The sequence below is a fragment of the Alligator sinensis genome, unplaced genomic scaffold (assembly GCF_000455745.1).
Source record: "Alligator sinensis unplaced genomic scaffold, ASM45574v1 scaffold796_1, whole genome shotgun sequence".
Taxonomy (NCBI): domain Eukaryota; kingdom Metazoa; phylum Chordata; order Crocodylia; family Alligatoridae; genus Alligator; species Alligator sinensis.
Genome location: NW_005842141.1, coordinates 1,767,467 through 1,785,219, shown reverse-complemented (window position 1 = coordinate 1,785,219; position 17,753 = coordinate 1,767,467). Strand labels below are relative to the sequence as shown.

The 17,753-nt window shown below is 40.6% G+C and overlaps 1 protein-coding gene across 6 annotated transcripts in view; it reads left to right on the top strand.

Annotated features, from left to right (window-relative positions):
• Nucleotides 1–11,797, top strand: part of IKZF1 (IKAROS family zinc finger 1) — a 70,143-nt gene extending 58,346 nt beyond the window's left edge. For 2 of the 6 annotated variants that reach the window (XM_025206115.1, XM_025206116.1), the window contains exons 7-8: nucleotides 233–367; nucleotides 5,664–11,797. In XM_025206115.1, coding sequence (XP_025061900.1) covers nucleotides 233–367; nucleotides 5,664–6,370 — 842 coding nt within the window. In that variant the 3' untranslated portion in view covers nucleotides 6,371–11,797. The remainder of the gene's footprint in view (nucleotides 1–232; nucleotides 368–5,663) is intronic. The other 4 variants (XM_006025334.3, XM_006025339.3, XM_006025337.3 and 1 more) reach the window with 4 other exon arrangements.
• Nucleotides 11,798–17,753: the final 5,956 nt, after the last annotated feature.

The window sequence follows — 17,753 nt, the reverse complement described above, 5'->3', positions numbered from 1 at the left end:
AGTGTCAGTTATACTTCACAAGCTTATCTCTACAAAGGGAATGAGTGTAGTGATATAAATTAGTCAGCATGAGGGACCGTGATATAAGGAGTGAAAATCAGCCCGTCTCTGTCATTGTGAACTCCTACTTTTGTATAGTCAGATGCTACTGGAAGTGTGACTAAAATCATACGAACTGATGTTCCATATAAAACGGAGCAAGCGTACTTAATCTGATGTTATTTGATTTCAGTCATAAAAGAGGAAACTCACCAGAGCGAAATGCCTGAAGACTTGTGCAAGATAGGGCCAGAGCGATCCCTCGTGCTGGATAGACTAGCAAGTAACGTCGCCAAACGTAAGAGCTCTATGCCTCAGAAATTTGTTGGTAAGAGTTAAACGTTTGCTGTCTCCTAAAAAAAAACCTAATAGGGTTTTCCATCTTGCTTTATGATTTGCTATGATTACACTAATGGGATGTAAGTCTGTAGGGTCAAGTGTAAGGATACACTCAAAATGGGCAATTTCCCAGCTAGCCATTTCGGCATGTGTAACCTGTCAGGGTAAAATGTCCAGTAGGGTTTTGATACATTTGTTTTGAGCCTTTATGCCCTTTCTTACTGTTCTTAGCCCAGGTCTTTATTATTATGATTCTAGGAATAGGAAGCCTCTGTTTAGGAACTTTGTTAACTTTAAATTGGATGCAGAGCCCTGCTTTTTGCTAGATGTGAGGTTATGTGTGTGCAGATGAATGTGCAGTGTTAATAATCTTTCGCTGCTGCAGAAGGGCTGCATGCTTGCCTGATCCATTCTTGGATGAGCCTGGAGATAGGTGCTCAGGTGTCTGACAGATGAAGATAGTAAAAGTAAAACCAAGATGGTTATGCACAACTATCTGCATTCAAACCGAAAGCAACTCTTACTCCCCAGTTGCCAGAGTATGCTTCTTTCCTTTATTAAAAGACATTTTCTTGCTTCAGTGACCGAGATTGGAAGTTGTGTCCATTTTATTTTTCCTTTGGTATTCTGTCTTCAGTGTAGCAATGGTGTAGCAAAATCAAATGTTATGTCAAGATGACAGACTTGCTGTGCCACTAAGTAGGAACATTCAACATGCTGCATTACTTTTCAGTAATAGCCGTATACACATAGCAGTGAGCGCTAATTAGCTTCACTTCAGCACTGTTGAGCATGCCTGCAGCACCTACCAAACATAGATACACCACTTCCAGTTTAGGCAGGAACCCACACAGACAGTGAGGTGTGCTTGAAGCACCACAGCCCAACACAGTAAGTTTGCCACATAGATGTGGCTAAAGGAAATTAAATAACACAGATAAAAATGGAATTGCTCTTTAGAATTGGATTTAAAACCTCAAAAACCTGGAAGCCAAAGGAAAACTTGAACTCTGGTTATCTAGCTGGGTGCTGGAATATTCAGACTCCATTTAGTTTTATAGCAGCTCCTGAAGGAGAGAATTAAGTTTTAAGGAGAGGGAGCAGGTATAACAGACCAGGTTAGAGAGAGAGATTCCACTTTGTGGCAGGACACAAAGTGGGCAGGTGCACACAGGTACACCGTAGTCTTCATCTGTGTCCTGTGCTAACTATGCTAGAGAAGGGTTCTCCTGGAGAAGAAGGAGAGGGTCAGCCAAGAACCCTGGAAGATGTTGACAGAGAGGAAGAGAGGGGACTGCAGAAGTAATCTGAAGTAGCAGAGAAGTGAGGAGACCATAGAGCCTCTAAAGCATAGGGCCTAGGAAGTGAGCATGATTGGTTTTATTTATTATTACAGAAAAAAACAAGAGTAAAGGGATACACAAGAGTCTTTTGTCATTTGTTTAGGGAAAGGCCATTGGGAAGGTTCAGTAGCACTGAGATTGTCTAAGATCAACTGCAGTTGATCAAAGGTGTGACCAAGCAGCAGGAGTAGAAAAAATTCTGGAAGAGAACAGGGGTCGATGAAGGAAGGCTACAGGGAGAGATGTGCATGGTTATCTAGTTCTTATAAAGTACTTTGCATGGATTGTCTGAGGGCTGGTGCATGAGCCAGAAAAGGGAGGCTAAGATACAGAGCATGAAGAGATTCAATAAGGGAGAGAGCAAAGGAAGTTAGAGTTTGGGAAGGAAAAGGGTCAAGAGGGCAGCTGGAGGGGCCATGGGATGAGATTAGTGCATGGAGGCAATTCTGCAGAAGTCTCTGGATTGAATTTGATTTTACACTTTTTACTCAAGGAAAAATATTGGTTCTGTAAAGGCACCAGAAAGCCCAACATTTTTAAAGGACACTAAGATATTTTCTTCTTGTGAGGGTGGGGGGTGGATTCATTTTTTTGTCTTCCTTACCATCCTCATGCTGACAAACAATAGTGAAAGCTGCTCAAATTGGAGACTCAGGAGGCAGCGGTTTTCTGCAGTTATTCAGGGTATGGTGTAAGAAGGCATGCTAGTGACAGCAAATCTTTGCGGAGGTTTTGTTGATCTTCTAAAGATTGGACTCCACCAACAAAGAGCAGCATTAAACACTTCCAAATTGCCTTCCTCCCTGTTCTCTGCAGTCATCACCCTTCTTCTTACAAGTGGCCCTGACTCCAGCTATGGCCCACTTGCCTGGATCCCTTTTCTGTAATAGGAGAATAAAAGTTGAATTAAAGGGCTGTTTCACCATTGTTGAAATAAGTTCCCTTCTCTCCCTTCTGGCACCTAAAAATTATAGTGCTATAATTTGACTACTTAAAAAAGATACAAGGCCCAATTTTCTTTACCTATCTTGACTTTAGTCAGTGTAGATTCATTGAGAGACTTTAAAAGAGGGGAGATGTGAGACCGGAAGAATCCTGGTTAGTAATGCCATAGGAAGTACAGGTTTTCATTAAACCAAGCCCACCAAGAATAAACCTCGGGGCTAGATAGGAAACAAGAAGCACCAATGACTATTGCAAAGAACACAGTGTTATACTTTCCTTATAGACCCCCTTGGATTAAGTTTCAGCCCAGTGCTGAATTCAAAGAAGGTACAATGGTAACACCCATACTGCAGAGGCAGCACACTCTTCTCAAGAGTAGATTTGTTACTTTCCAGACTGAACTCATTTACCAGGTTGAGCTATTTAGCTGTACAACTCTTTGACAGCAGTTGAGCAGTGGCAATGCTAGCATGTGACATCGATCTTTGCAAGAAGAACAGATCCCAGGTCTAAGAGCCGAAATGGGCTTCCCAAACTAAAGGGCAGTCAGGTTGGCCAGTAACAGGTCAGACAGAAACATGTCTAATATGTTTAACATCACCCAGCAAAGCCTATCAGAATTAAACTACTAGCTGTTTGTTAGCCTTTAGTTACAGGAACCCTGAAACCCTTCAGAGCTTCCAAAATGTTTCAGACTGTTAGCTGTTCGACTGACTTATGCTTTGATAACCACAAAACGAGCTATTCTTTTTAACAAGTACAAGCAGTATCTGCATGGCCCAGATGTAAAAACGATACCTGCCTACCTTATGCTTGTGTGTGTTTGAGACAGTCTTGTATTGCAACAGATTTTCCTTAAGAGGATTGATTGCTTCTGTCAGCTATAGTCTGGTTACACTGCTTAAAGGAAATATTGACCAATAAGCAGCTTCTAAAATCATGCTCCCCTGAATGCCTAATTTTTTGTGTATTAAGCAAGCCCAGGTTCTGCTATCAGCCTTTTAGTGATGTACAGTGCATATAGACTATGGCTAGTGGATTTGTAAACTAAAATGCCTTAGTCTTGTGATTTTCTGTCAAGGGTATAAATTATTATTAAAAATGCAGTTAAACTTGTATTAAGTCAGACACTTGGACAGAGTCTGTTTTGAATTACTGGCACTCTACATTTCAAAACTGGGGGATTAAAACAGTGCAGCTAATAAAAACTCTACCAGAAATGAGGCTGAGCTAGTGTGGTCAGAGAAAAGGGAGGGGGATGCAGAAGGAAACAGAAGCAAGTGATGTATCCATTTTTTGCAGGTGTCTGTGTTGTGCTCCTCTAATGGAAATTCAGCCAGGCAGTAATGTAGCTGAAAGCAGTGCTACTTCCTCTTCTGTGCCAAATATTGTCCTGACTTTGGAGTGGTAGTAGAGTAGTGACAACCAAATTTTTAAGATCAACAGAAAACTGTCAGCCTTCAAACCTTCTCCTAGACCATCCTGTACTCTTTATCATTGGACCCTGAATTGAAAACCCCCCAGAAGAATTATATAAATTACAATAAAGTCCCAGGCAATGAGATGGCACTTCACCCATCCAAAACACCAACTCCCACAGGGAGAGGATGTCTCCTATTCCATCTTTTACAGTATTTGCCTTTTCACATTTTGGGGGTGCCTCTATGTGACTGATCACATGGTGAGAGACCTGAGCAGCAACTGGAGAGCTTCATCACCCTATGAGGCTCCTTTGAATGCAGAAGTCAATGCATAGGGTCTGCATAGGGTCACAGCCCAGTGCTAGAGTAGTGGAGGAAGGAATTAGGTTTTCAGGGGAAGCAGGGGTCCAAGTAGAGCTGGATGAGCACCATGACTTACTGCACTGCAGTACTACTCTTGCAGGATTTAACCCAAAGGGTTTCCAGACTGTATGTCAACCCCTTCACTGAGTTTGGAAACCCTCCTCATTTGAGTAAAGCCCTGCTGCATTTGCAACAGCCCAGGAGGGAAGTTTCTGCCAAGTTCCTCTTGCAGAGTTTGCACCAGACACTTTCTCCTCAGTTAGCCCTCATGTCATGGAATCTTTGGGGATACCTGCAACCTCCATTGATCTCCTAAGCTCTGCCCAAACCCATCCAAAAACCAGTGTATGGCACCCTAAGCAATACTGTCTGGAAAGCTGAAGAAAGTTCTCTCTGCTTTATGATCCCCAGTGATCCTTTATGGGACTGGTCATAACACAGATGTATTAGAAATACTATGAGGAGCCTATTTGTAATTCAAGGCTGCTTGTAAACTGAACAAACTTCAGTAGCATGAGCAATAGCACAGCATAATGCGTTGATGTATTTTAAATCACCAGCCACATGTTTAAACAGTTCCTCTAATTCCCAGGCCTTATGTTTTATTTTTAAACTTACTCTTTTTTGATCCAGTTTTTCAGAAGTGACCAATAATAGTAGTCATAGCAATTTTGGGGTGTCCAACCAAAACATGCATTAAAGGAGCCTGATTTTCAGGAGTGCTGAATTCCTTCTTTTAGATGGGAAGTTTGACTCCTAAACTAGGCACTTGCAGAAGTCTGGGCACACAGCAACTTGGTGCTTATGGCTCATAGCCATAAGTTAATCTTCTAACAATTTATATATGTATAGCTGTACTTTTCCTAGTGGACCCTACTGCATACATGCAAGCTTGCATCTAGGTTTGATCGGCAGATACAACAGTTCAACTAGCTTTAAACACTATTTGTTATGCTTCATGATCTTCACTCTCTTCTATGGGCCAGGGTCCCTAGAGAGACTTTGTCTCGTAAGACATATGCCAGCCATGCAACTGCAGTGCCGCACTGCCTTTATTCACCAGGCTCAGAGCCCAATGTGCAGCAAGGACTTTGAAATTCAACCAGGGATCCCAGTCTGTAGAGAAGGGTTTGGTTTCATTGATGCAGAAAGTTCAGTTGTTTAGCTGCATTTCCTTCCCAACATCTAACCCCCTGCCTATTTTCAAACACAGGTGAGAAGTGTCTGTCTGACCTTCCCTATGATGCCACCACCAATTACGAGAAGGAGAATGAGATGATGCAGACTCATGTTATAGACCAGGCCATTAACAATGCCATTAGCTATCTAGGAGCAGAGTCTTTGCGTCCACTTGTGCAGACACCGCCAGGCAGCTCTGAAGTTGTGCCCGTCATCAGCTCTATGTATCAACTCCACAAGCCCCTCGGGGACAATCAGGCTCGTTCCAACCATACAGCTCAAGACAGCGCAGTAGAAAACTTGTTGCTGCTTTCCAAAGCAAAATCTATCTCTTCTGAAAGGGATGCCTCCCCCAGCAACAGCTGCCAAGACTCAACAGACACCGAGAGCAATAATGAGGAACGTAGTGGTTTAATTTACCTGACGAATCACATAGGTCCTCATGCCAGAAATGGCCTGTCTATAAAGGAGGAGCAGAGGCAATATGACATCCTGAGGGCAGGTACTGACAATTCCCAGGATGGGTTCAAAGTGATCAGCAGCAGCGGGGAACAAGTGAAAGTTTACAAGTGTGAACACTGTAGAGTCCTTTTCTTGGATCATGTCATGTACACCATCCACATGGGCTGTCACGGCTTCCGCGATCCCTTCGAATGCAACATGTGTGGCTACCACAGCCAGGACAGGTATGAGTTCTCTTCCCACATAACCCGTGGGGAGCACCGTTTCCACATGAGTTAAAACTCCCCCTGGACAGACACATTCCTGGAGACGTGTGAGCAACACAAGTGCAAGGCATGAATCTATTGGACAGTAACAGCAAATGAGACCTGCCCCCCCAGCAAACTTCACACCTCTCAGTAGCATGCATCAAAACTCAGTTTTATAAAATGAGTATTGACGTTTTTATTTCAATTCTTTGGATCACCAAAAAACCCTTAGTAATGTAAGTAGGCGCTTTTATAGTCCGGTAGCCGAAGCCCTTTCCTTTTAACTGTTGCTTCCTGCAAACGTCCCTTGCCAAAACAGCTAACCTTGTGCACAGTGCACAGAAACCTAGATGAGAACTAGAATTGGCTTAACTCTTTCAGTGTTACTGTGCTAGATAATAAGAATAGGGTTCTTACTACAGCAGATATGGATTTTTTTGATGTCCCACTATTATTTGGCTCACTGGGAAGAGTTCAGTAGGGGCCCAACCAGGCTTACACGGTGGCACCAATGATACTCTAGAATAGGTTGAGGGTGAAATCTGGGTTCCTAGGGTGTTGCTACTGTAGCAGCATTGTAAAATAAGACAGCATACCTGCCAAGGTGTGTATTATATTGCCTTGTTTATATTCTGAGGCACAAGACCAGGTGTTGCAAGGATATGAGAAATGCCCTTGTAATACACCCCCTGGAGTGGGAGTTGCATCTGTGCATAGCAAGGGGTTTTGTTGTATTTTAAAAATAAATGTTGCCCCTCCCTATCCAACAAAAACCTCGCTTTTCCTTAACAACATAAAGATTAGAAACCTCTCCACATAGCAAACAAAGACAATTTACGGCAATTTTTTTAAAGTACGTTTTAATTTTTTTTCTTAAAGTACAGGATAGCAGGAGAGTGAACTAACTAGAAAAAGGTTTGGAGACTAGTTTTTATGAAACACTCATTTTGGGGGCAGCATTTTTACAACTGGCTGGAAGAATCTCTGCCTATACTGTTTCATATATGAAAAATGCCTATTCTGTTTGCACAGTGAGTCTTGTAAAAGTTATGGGTTGCACTAGGAAAATTTTGCCCCTAACACTTTTTTTACAGAGGTACAATGAATTAAGCCATTCCAAAATGAGTGGCCCTCTCTCTTTTCGCTGAAACTAACTATTCAATAAGGGCTGTATCCCCTAACCCTCTTCCAGAACCATGCCTCAGTATGTGCCTAACTAAGCATGGGAGGAGGCCATCTTAATGGAAGTGGACCCTCTGATTTTTGAGTTAGTAGGTGTGTAGGCACTCTGAGAGGGCAGAGTATTTATCAGGATCAAGAACTGCAAAATCCAACTCATAGAATCCCTTGGCAAGCTTTCCCCAAATCAGAATTTCAGTTGTGTTAACATGAAAATCCATATAAAGAGCAAAGAGACTGTCCTGTCCCTCTGTCCCCTCCCCCCCCCCGGCACCCCCAACCCCTCTGTAGTTCCTATTCCAAATAATGCATTCCTCTCCTTTGGTTTTAAGATTGGGCAACTGTGAGATGTATGCAATTGAGCTGAGAATCTCTCATCAGAGCTGGAATATTTCCTCACTAAACAACATCATGTAAACAACAAAAACCATATTTTAAAAGGCTTGCAATACACTTATGCCTGTTCCCTCCCTCTCTACACACATACAAACATGCATGCACACAAATCCAAATTGGAACTGAGTCTCTCTCTCCACCAAGGATAAATTGATCCAAGAATATATACATCCGCTCTATAAACACACTGTTCCTGGTTCTGCCTTCACTTATACAGGTGTAAATTAGGAGCAACTCCACTGAAACTTCTGGAGATTAAACTCAAGACATGCACTTCACACTTCATCCTTCCTAGTTCAGTACCTAGCATATGTTCACCTAATATTCACATTGTAAAAGGCAGGCTCCATGGATAGTGATAGAATATATGTTCACATCCTTTCAGTGTACAAGAATGCACTGTATAAACCTACACACACCTACACGGGTAGGGAAAAATGCTAATATCTGTCATACTGCAGACAAGATATCAAAAAAGAGATAGTAGTACAGACAATATCCCCAGCTGTGATCACTGTACTAGTATAACTGCACTGACTGAAGAGCTATGCCTGAGTAGAGAACGGCCCTGTATATCAGAGATTTCTCAAAACTTTTGAGTCTAATCAGAGATTTCTTCACTGAGCCTGTTTTTGACAAACTCAATGAGAGTGAAACAATATAATTCAACCAGCCTTATAGGAAAGTTCTGATATAAAACTAAAAGGGAGGACAGAAATAAGTTACACTAATATTAGTAATTAAGAATCTATGCTCTTTTTCTTTTTTAAACCCCCAGATTTTGACACAAAGTCATTCACCTGTCCTTTCCCTTTACACTTTCTCTACCTCTCAGAACCTGGACCATTTCACAGGCTACAGAATTAGGTCTGTGCCTAACATCTTGCCCCCAACAATACAGATAGTTGAATAAAAGATAACATAAAAAAAAAAAATCTTTGTCCCTACAGGATTACTTCATCTTTAGCTTTTGCAACCACCCCCTTTCGCCAGCCTTTTTTTTTTCTTTCATTCAAAACAGCTCAGGCAGTAAGCATAGTAGTTCATTTTGGGTCATTTCTTTACTAACACCCAGTATGGGTAAAGCTTGATTTGTTACTGGGATAAGCAGGCACAAGTCTGCATCAAATCTGGCCTTCAACATGGCTGTAAAAGTTACGTGAGTTCTGGCTTATGACAAGATTTCTCTGCTTTTGTATTGCTGATGTGTGTGAGCTTGTCACCTTTTCATATGGACATGCACACACAGCTGTTGGTGGTTGTGTGTATTATATAATACTACAATATCAATCACAGCGAAGGTGTTTCTTGGACTCTTGGATTTCCCTATTTATATTCTACAGTAAATAACAGGTTGTATGTCAAGATACAGTGTATCAGAGGGAGTAGTCTAAAAGCAGGAGCAACAGCTTCTAGAAGGGGCTTTGGGTTTCATACTTCTTGCACAGAATCAGCCTCTGTTTGGAAATAAATATATTGATAATTTTATTTATTGGGATAAACACAGGTGTGAAAAAAAACCTGCATAGTAGGAGACCCTCTGTGTCTGAGAACAAATTGTGCCCTTAGATAACCAATTTAGTGTAATCGCTCTGAAATACCACCCAGTAATGGTTTACTGCTACCCCAAAAAGAGTGAACAAGTGGAATGGCTTTAAGTTGGTAGCTGTTAAAAGAAAAATGTAAATAACATTAAGAACTGCTTTTCAGATTCTCTTTCAGCCCTTTCCCCTGACACTGCCTTTTATATTCGATATATAGACAAGTGTATTTACACCTTTTTTTGCTGTGATTTTTATATTGTAACCCCATTTTTCTTTGAGACCATTGTATTTAAAAAAAATCAAGTAAATTTCATAAGATTTGAAGTGTAATTAAATTATGTCTGCAGAGTTAGACATATCTTGTAAGAAAGAACTTGGTAAAATTCTTCCCTGGATGCTGGATGGCAATGTGCACAGAGTAAATCCTTTTGTGCATGTGTGCCTCATTGCAGGCAAGTGTGACTGTGTGTAGGACTGTGTGTACATTTCTCAAAGCAGTTGGGTGGGGGAGAGAGAACAGGAGCATGAAATACAGCTTTTTTGACATGTGGCCTGATTCTGTTCTTGTACACACAAGTATGAATCAGGAACCATATAAAAGTCAATAGATTGAAACCAACGTAAAACCCAGTGGGAAAGCAGAACCCTTCACACAGCCTTTATGTCATGCTGGTCTGATTTTCAGCCACATTGCCAGTGCCTTGTGCCACACCTTTATGCTATGAAGCCAATGAAAATGTCCTAGGGTGAGCCACTCTGGTGCATGGGAGATTCTTCTCTTGTGGACAGCCTACACAAGGAACTTTGTGGCTTTTACAAGCTAGGCAAATTTAGGGAGCCCCCAGTTTTCTCAACTAAAGTACAAAGACAGTATGACACATGGAGCATCAGCAGGCTCCAAGCCTCACAGCTGAGTTAAGCCTACTACGTACTAAGCCACCGACTTCCATGCTGGCCCTGAAATCACTGTGCTAGTGCCCATTCCTTGACTGACTTGATTTAACTTCTCTCTGTCTTTGTGTCTTCAGCCCTCTCTTCTCATTCTCTCTTTCCGCCGACAAGGGTAGGGCTTTAGAGAACACAGTTGTCCTGCTTGAAGAGGATCATAGTTTTTAGGAGCACATTGCCCTGGAAATTATATCCATTATTATTTACTGTCACAGCAGTTTCTCTCCAGACCTTTCTAATGAACAGAGTTCCCATCAAAAACCAACACTTTCCCTGTTAAGGCTTTGATATCATGTATGGTAAACAGAAATCAGATTTTGTTTATATAAGGCACATTGAGTTTATCACTCTTATCTTCTACACCTATTTATTTGTGAGTAAAATGCAATGAAGGACAAAATGTTTGAGACCATCTTACACAGTGGTTTGCAATTTATGGGCACCTCAAATCCTCATGTGGTAAAAGGGAACCAATGATATTGCTAATTATATAAGCAAAGATCTAGGTGCACTTTAAGAGAAACTCTTGCATTTTTCTTTCTTTTTTTCCTTTTTTTGTAACGTAGCTCATGTCAAACAAAATTACTTACATGACAGTTTTAAATTTCAGTAATCAGCACTCAGGAAAATTAACATGGGCAGTTTTAACTAATACCACTCACATATTCTGATCCAAATGTGATAGTGTTAGTAACACTGAATACATCCTTAAATTCAAGCGAAGACCCTCATTGCACTTACACTCATAGACTCAACAACAGTTTGTGTGGCTAAAAACTGCGAGAGCTTTGAGGCCCTTGCACATCCAACATGTTTCAATGACTTTCTCTTGTGGTAGTTTTTATGGTTTTTCATAAGCCAATGTTATAATCTAATTAATTTTGATCAGATGCTGTTGAAGATCGACAGGCCCCCTTTTTGTAGAAGTGCTAAATAAATTCAAAAGTGTAATTAACGCTGGTTATTATTTCAACTTTCAGTATCTCACATACACACTGGGACTCTCAAATGCACATTTAGGAATTTAAAAGTTAATAGGTATTTTTAGAAGTGCTCAGCAGTCATCTATCCCTTTTCAGTCAAAACTAGAATGAAGGAAATCCCAATGTTTGAGACCTGAAGAAGAACATATTGCACTGAAAAGCTTGTCTAAGTCTATCCCAACCATGCAGTTGGTCCAATAAAAGATACCACCCACAAAAATCTTTGCCTCTAGCACATTTGAAAACTTGGCAACTTTTATCTAGTAATGAAAATGGGGGTATAGAAGCCTAACTTCAGACACCTGGGTCTGATAATGTGACACTGCTACTTTTTTTTAATTATGAAAAATACCAATACATTTTCAGCTTTATCAGATTTATTCCTGATTTCTTCTATAGGCTGAACAAGTTCTATTAGGGACATAGAACTGGAAACTGGAAAGAGCCTCCTGGACCATCAAGGACCTGTCTTTGGAAGACAGCTGGTCAGGAAACGGGAGGGCTTGTGGGGATGGGAGGGGAGCTTGCTACTGGCATTTTGAAGTTTTCTTCAAAAGATGGACAAAAAAATTGAAGAGTTAAAAATACTCTTGCTGAAACTCAAAATATGGTGAAACTGCAGTACTGCTGCATTGCTTCATGGGAGTCACAGTTCTATTGCCTCATCACCCTTTATGGGCAAATCTTCATAGTCAGACTCTTCATCCCATGATGCACCATACTCTCCTCAGCTAAATGCCCATGGTGCATCATAGGAGATAAAGTCCAGCCGAGAAAGGAGTGCAATGGAAGTGTTCTCACCCTAACCAAAACATGGAAATAAGTTGCATCACCATCTGGTGTGCCAAGTAGTGTAACTGAAGTACAGAAAGTTCAGGCTTTAGTTTTCCTAATCCAGTGGGCTTTATTCTTAATACTAGAGGCTTTAGGGACTCAGTACAAAACAACTGGACTTTATTTTTAAGAGCTGCAAAGGAACCCCAACCATACTTAAAACCAGTGGGAGCTACAGATCCTTAGCACTTCTGAAAACTTGGCCTGAGGTCATCTAAAGCTGGGTATCCAAAAATTAAGACTCCCAACCAAATTAAAAAAAAAGAAAAGAAAAAAAAGACACTTTCCTTTTTGGAAAACCCAAGGCCAGAAGGAGAGAGTCACTTTCAAAGCTGAGTTTAAAATGCCCAGGCTAGAAGTGCCCAGGCCTTACTGCAAGAGTCCAATGTTGTGGTCCTTGGTTGGACAGAATGTGTATGTGCAAAAAGTGCCATCAGAGTTGTTGAATTAAGAATTATAGCATTAAGCCTTATTTATATATATATATATATATATGTATGTGTGTGTGTGTGTGTGTGTGTGTGTGTGTGTGTATATAAAAATTATTAAAAATAAGATCTCACTTATTTTAGAGAATGTTCCAGGTCATGGGACAATTCCCAGTTTTATCTATCCCAGCCACACACATTAAGTAAGTGAGTGAGTGAGGGAGTGCGTGAGGGAGGGAGGGCAGCTGCTGGTGCTGTTTCTGCTGCTGGTGGTGACAGCAAATCACACAAACCAACGCCTTCCTGTCCCTTGGGAGAGAAGTGAAGGTTCTGGTTTATAAGCAGTTAGAAAAAAAACATCTACACCTTGCAGCACACAGTAGGCCTTGGGCTGGCTGGGTGAGGAAGTTAATCAGCACTGAGCAGGCTGTTCGGGATGAGGCCAAACAGATGGTTCATCTCTGAAAGGGCAAAACGGGAAGCAGATGTGGCCACTGCTTCTCCCCATGCATAACTGGGAACCAGCCGGTTGGTGAGGAAATTTGCATAACAAGGATAATTTGGTATCAAAACTGTCCCTTGAAGTGAGCTGAATGGATCTAGGCACAGCTGACAATTTTCACTTCCTGTTTCCCAGTCGTTGTTCAACCAGATTAAATTTTAATTCTGAACCTACTGCTTGCTTGTGTCCTGAGCTATTTTCTAGGGAAAGCTTTGGTACAGTTAGAGCAGCATCAAACTGGTACTTCAACTTTTGCCATCAAATCCTGGTCCCAGTGAAAACAACATAAATTTTGCCACTGATTTCAGTAGGCCTTGGCCTTTCAATGTCAAAGTCCAAAATAGCAATGCACCAAGATGGCCCCGGGCCAGTAGCCTGTATTTATAAATTGTCCTTGACCTACATAAAAGTCAAACATGAACTTCACTATAGACTTCTCTCACTTTCCAGAGCTAGGTAAAACCTAGAAATGTTTTGACCAAGATGTGAATGGCTCAAGTCACCTGGACTACATTGTAGGGGTAGAGGCCCGACCCATTTCCTTCCAAGTCAACAGACTTTTCCTTTCTGCTTACTATTATTCTGCAGAAGCAACCAATGTATTGAATGGAGTTCCAGTTCCCTGTTAAGAAGCAACCAGAATATTCTGACATATCTGTGGTTCCCAGGGTGTGGTCTGTGTTACTGGTGGGTGACCTGCATAGTGCTGCCTGGGCTTGTGGTTCTAGCTCCTCATCAGTGTTGCTAGCTGCCAAACCACATTTCAAAAAAACTAAGAATGCATGTAACATTTTCATAAGATTTCTTTTCCATGGAAGCAATTGCTGTAGACACTCAGTGATGTCATGTGATTGTGAATGGCAGGGGTATGATTGATCTGTGGGGTTATCTTTCAGCTAAACTGTGATCCCTACTTTGAAACACTTCAAGACTCTCTTTACTTACTGCCATAGCACTTCAGCGAAGCCACTGGACAAAGATTCCAGGGCATGACAACTCTGAAAGCATCAGTGCGTAGGGCTCTTCCTCTAAAAATACCATAATATTCAGAGATAAAGTTTTTAAAGCATATCAAAGCCAGGTGTGTGGCACAGCTCAATGGAGCTGGATCTTGCTGCCACTTGCAAATAAGGAAGCAGGGGAAGTGTGTCAAAACACACTCATATACAAACACACACTTGTTCCCATGCCTCCATCTCCCTCACTTTTGTCTTTAAAGAATGGAATAACATGGGTTATTGACTAACGCTTTCCTGTTAAAATGAACAGCATTGTTTATTATCCTGAAAAGGGATAGACACACTATATATTTCATACATCCCAGGACCCAAAATTCAGAGCCAAAGGTTTCTTTTACTTTGAGGAAGTTCAGATCTGGAGCCAAACTTCTGGCCTTGAGTACATCACTATTTATAAATAATACATCACATTTACATATGTAAAGCTAACATCTGTTGGAGGTTCCATTGTGTCATATAGAAACAACTGTGATGTCATATTCCAGGACTTTTGCATAACCTCTAGACAGGAGGGAGGGTAGATGGAGCAAATCTGAAAGATGTTCTTCTTAAGGGCAATGAATACATATCTTAAGTATATATTACTTTTTAGATGTTCTTCAACAATCTATATTTGAATGGCTTTCCCCAGTATAAAAGTACTCCTTTAAAACAAAGTTTCATAATATTAGTGATTTATTACAAGGGAAAACAAAATTTATCTGAATACAAAATTAACACACACACACACACACATATTTGCATAATCTTCAGGGACTGATTTAACACATGGGAAAATGCACTCACTCATGGTTTTTGGACCCACTAAATATTAGTGCAAATAAAAAATATTACTTCTGCTTTGGGAACATCTGTCTTGCTCTCCCTTTGTAAGCATAAGATGTCAAAGGTGCTAATTTGATTATTAAAAAAAAAAAAAAAAAGCTTAGGCCTAAGTCTGCTCTTACCTACTCGGGTGCATATCAGGAGTTACTCCATTGAAGTAACCAGTGTAGATCTAAGCAGGCAAAAACAATCGGACTAATTAAGTACAAAAACTGCTGCATGAACCTCAGCTCACATACCCACTACATTCTACCTTTCTCAGTCTATTCACAGTCATATTACGTGTAAGCCCTCTTTAAATGGAGAATTGATCCTGATCTATGTTGTACCAATGTGGAAAGCAAAAAAAATGGATTTGTATGAGGACAACATAAGATGACTATTAATAGACTGAAAAGTCTTAAATAAAAGAACTTTTAATTTGATTCCTGTCCCCAAACCACAGTAAAGAGACAGTAAATATCTGAGTTTTATAGACTGATTTGTGGTGGCTGAGCAATAGTTCAGGCATGTAAGGTAGGGGGAAACGTACTGGAAGTGATAGGGAGGCCAGAAGGAAAATGAAAAGCAGTGGAAAATTGGGTGGAAAAATGAACACATCAGATTCAGCAGGGGTGAAGTAGGAAATTACCTTTCAGCATAAAGGGGTTATTACCACAGAATTAGCGATGGCCAGAAAAAGTTCATTCAGGAAAAGTTGTGATTCCACAGTCTTTGGTAGTTCCATCCATTATATCAGGTATTAAATAGGGCCATTGTCTTTATTCACCCAAATTGTAAAAGGAAGTGATGATGTTAAACTATTTTTATTTGGATTTAAAAATTCTAGTGCAGACACATGTGCTACTTCAGTACTGTTAAAGAATCTCATGACACACTTCACCAATATTTGTTATCAAAGACCAATCCGGCCAAGTTTTGCAATCTTAATAATAAACTCTGCAATATTTGATATTTTTAAAGCCCCACTTTCTAGTGCTAATTGACTAAGTGAAGAGCTCACCTTTCCTTTTAGAAAGTGAAGGATTGTTCTCATGATTTTGGAGAAGACCTTGAAAAATTATACCTTATGTAAATTATTATTTATTAAATAAAAACAAGATTTTGGAATGCTTGGGGTTGGCATTGGTACAATATCTTTTTGAAACCATTACCCTTGTTTTATTGAAAGGCAAAATGAAGCACAGACAAAGGAAATTCCTTACCAGGATCACAGAGTGATGCAACAGCAGAACTGAGGCTAGCACTCAAAACTAGTCATCCCTTAGCTTCTTTTAACTTCTGGCCAGCCTTCCTTCCCAAAAGGGCTAGCAGGCTGAGGGATCACACTGAACTTTAACACACCAATAACTTGAGAAGAAAGGAGTCCTGACTGGCAGTAACCCAAACCATCCAAAGAACCATCTTGTTTCAGGATACACAGTTCAAAATGTTTCACCAATGATATAATTTGGGGAAGGGAAATTACTCACACTTCCTTATCATTTCCCACTCAAGATTTCTTAGTTATATTGACTGGAAGTGGCAGGTTCTTATTTTGGCCATCAAAAACCTACAGTCCTTCATATTGTTTATTTTTGAATTGAGACAGAGAAGCTTCCCAGAGCAAAAAAAGTTCCTCTTGGTACTGCACAGTATTGGCAACCTAAGGCAGTTTAGCTGTGGTTATACCACAGTTGTACAAATGTATTTGTAAAGCAATAAATTGAATTTGGCAAACTGAGATCTCTTCTCCAGCTTCAAAAACAGAGATAATGGACCTGACTTTTTCCTCTTCAGAGTAACACAAAAGAATTCAATAAAGTTACACTTTATTACTAATAAAGAATTGATATAAGTGAAAGAATCAGACCCAAATAGAGACAAATGCCTGCTGGATTGTTTGATGTGCTGGCTTGTAAATGAGCATGTAAATTAGCTGAAAAGTTTGCACAGATACTGACATGTAAAAGAGAAACTCAAGATAAGCTGTGGAAAGAGGGTGGGATTTCCAGAAAATAGGGAAGGACTTGTTACACCCTGCTTGTCAAGTTTTGCAGGATCACTGCAAGTTCTCTGGAGAAAAGCAGGGGGAAAAAACTAACAGCTTTCCTTTTGCTTCTGCTTCTCCTAAATAAACTGCTTGCCTAATTTCCTTTGCAATTAGAGAAATGTTCCTTTTGAAAACCATTATTTCCACATGCCACGTTCTCACATGGCATGAACATTTTCTGCACTGCCTTCTGGAAACTTGTGTAGTTTGGAATATTATTCTTATTACATTAACATCTTGCTTTTCTAGCATCTCAAACCCTAAGGCACACACATGTGAAGGCAGAGTAGAGATGCACCTTATGTGTGTGGGTGTTTCTGAAGTCACACAACTCTCTCACCCACTAGTCCCGTCCCACCTACCATAAACATCTTGTTACAATTCTGCAAACATTCAATGTACCTGCTTAACGTTTCAAATCTAAATTGCCCCACTGAGGTCAGCAAGTCTGTTCCAGTGCGTAAAGTTTAGCTAGTCAGCCGGCGTTGGCAGGACTGGGGCTACACATGCTACCAGGGGCCTGATGCAAAGCCCACTAAGTCAACTAGCGGTTTACCCACTAGGTGACTGCCTCATAGGAATTCATCTATTTCTGTTCATTATCTCACACCTGAAGCTCCAGTTTCTACAACACACCCCTGTGAGATGACTAACAAAGGACTAGGATTTTAGGTAGGATAAATACATAACATGAACAGATGGCTTCCCAGAGCTCTATTTTCTA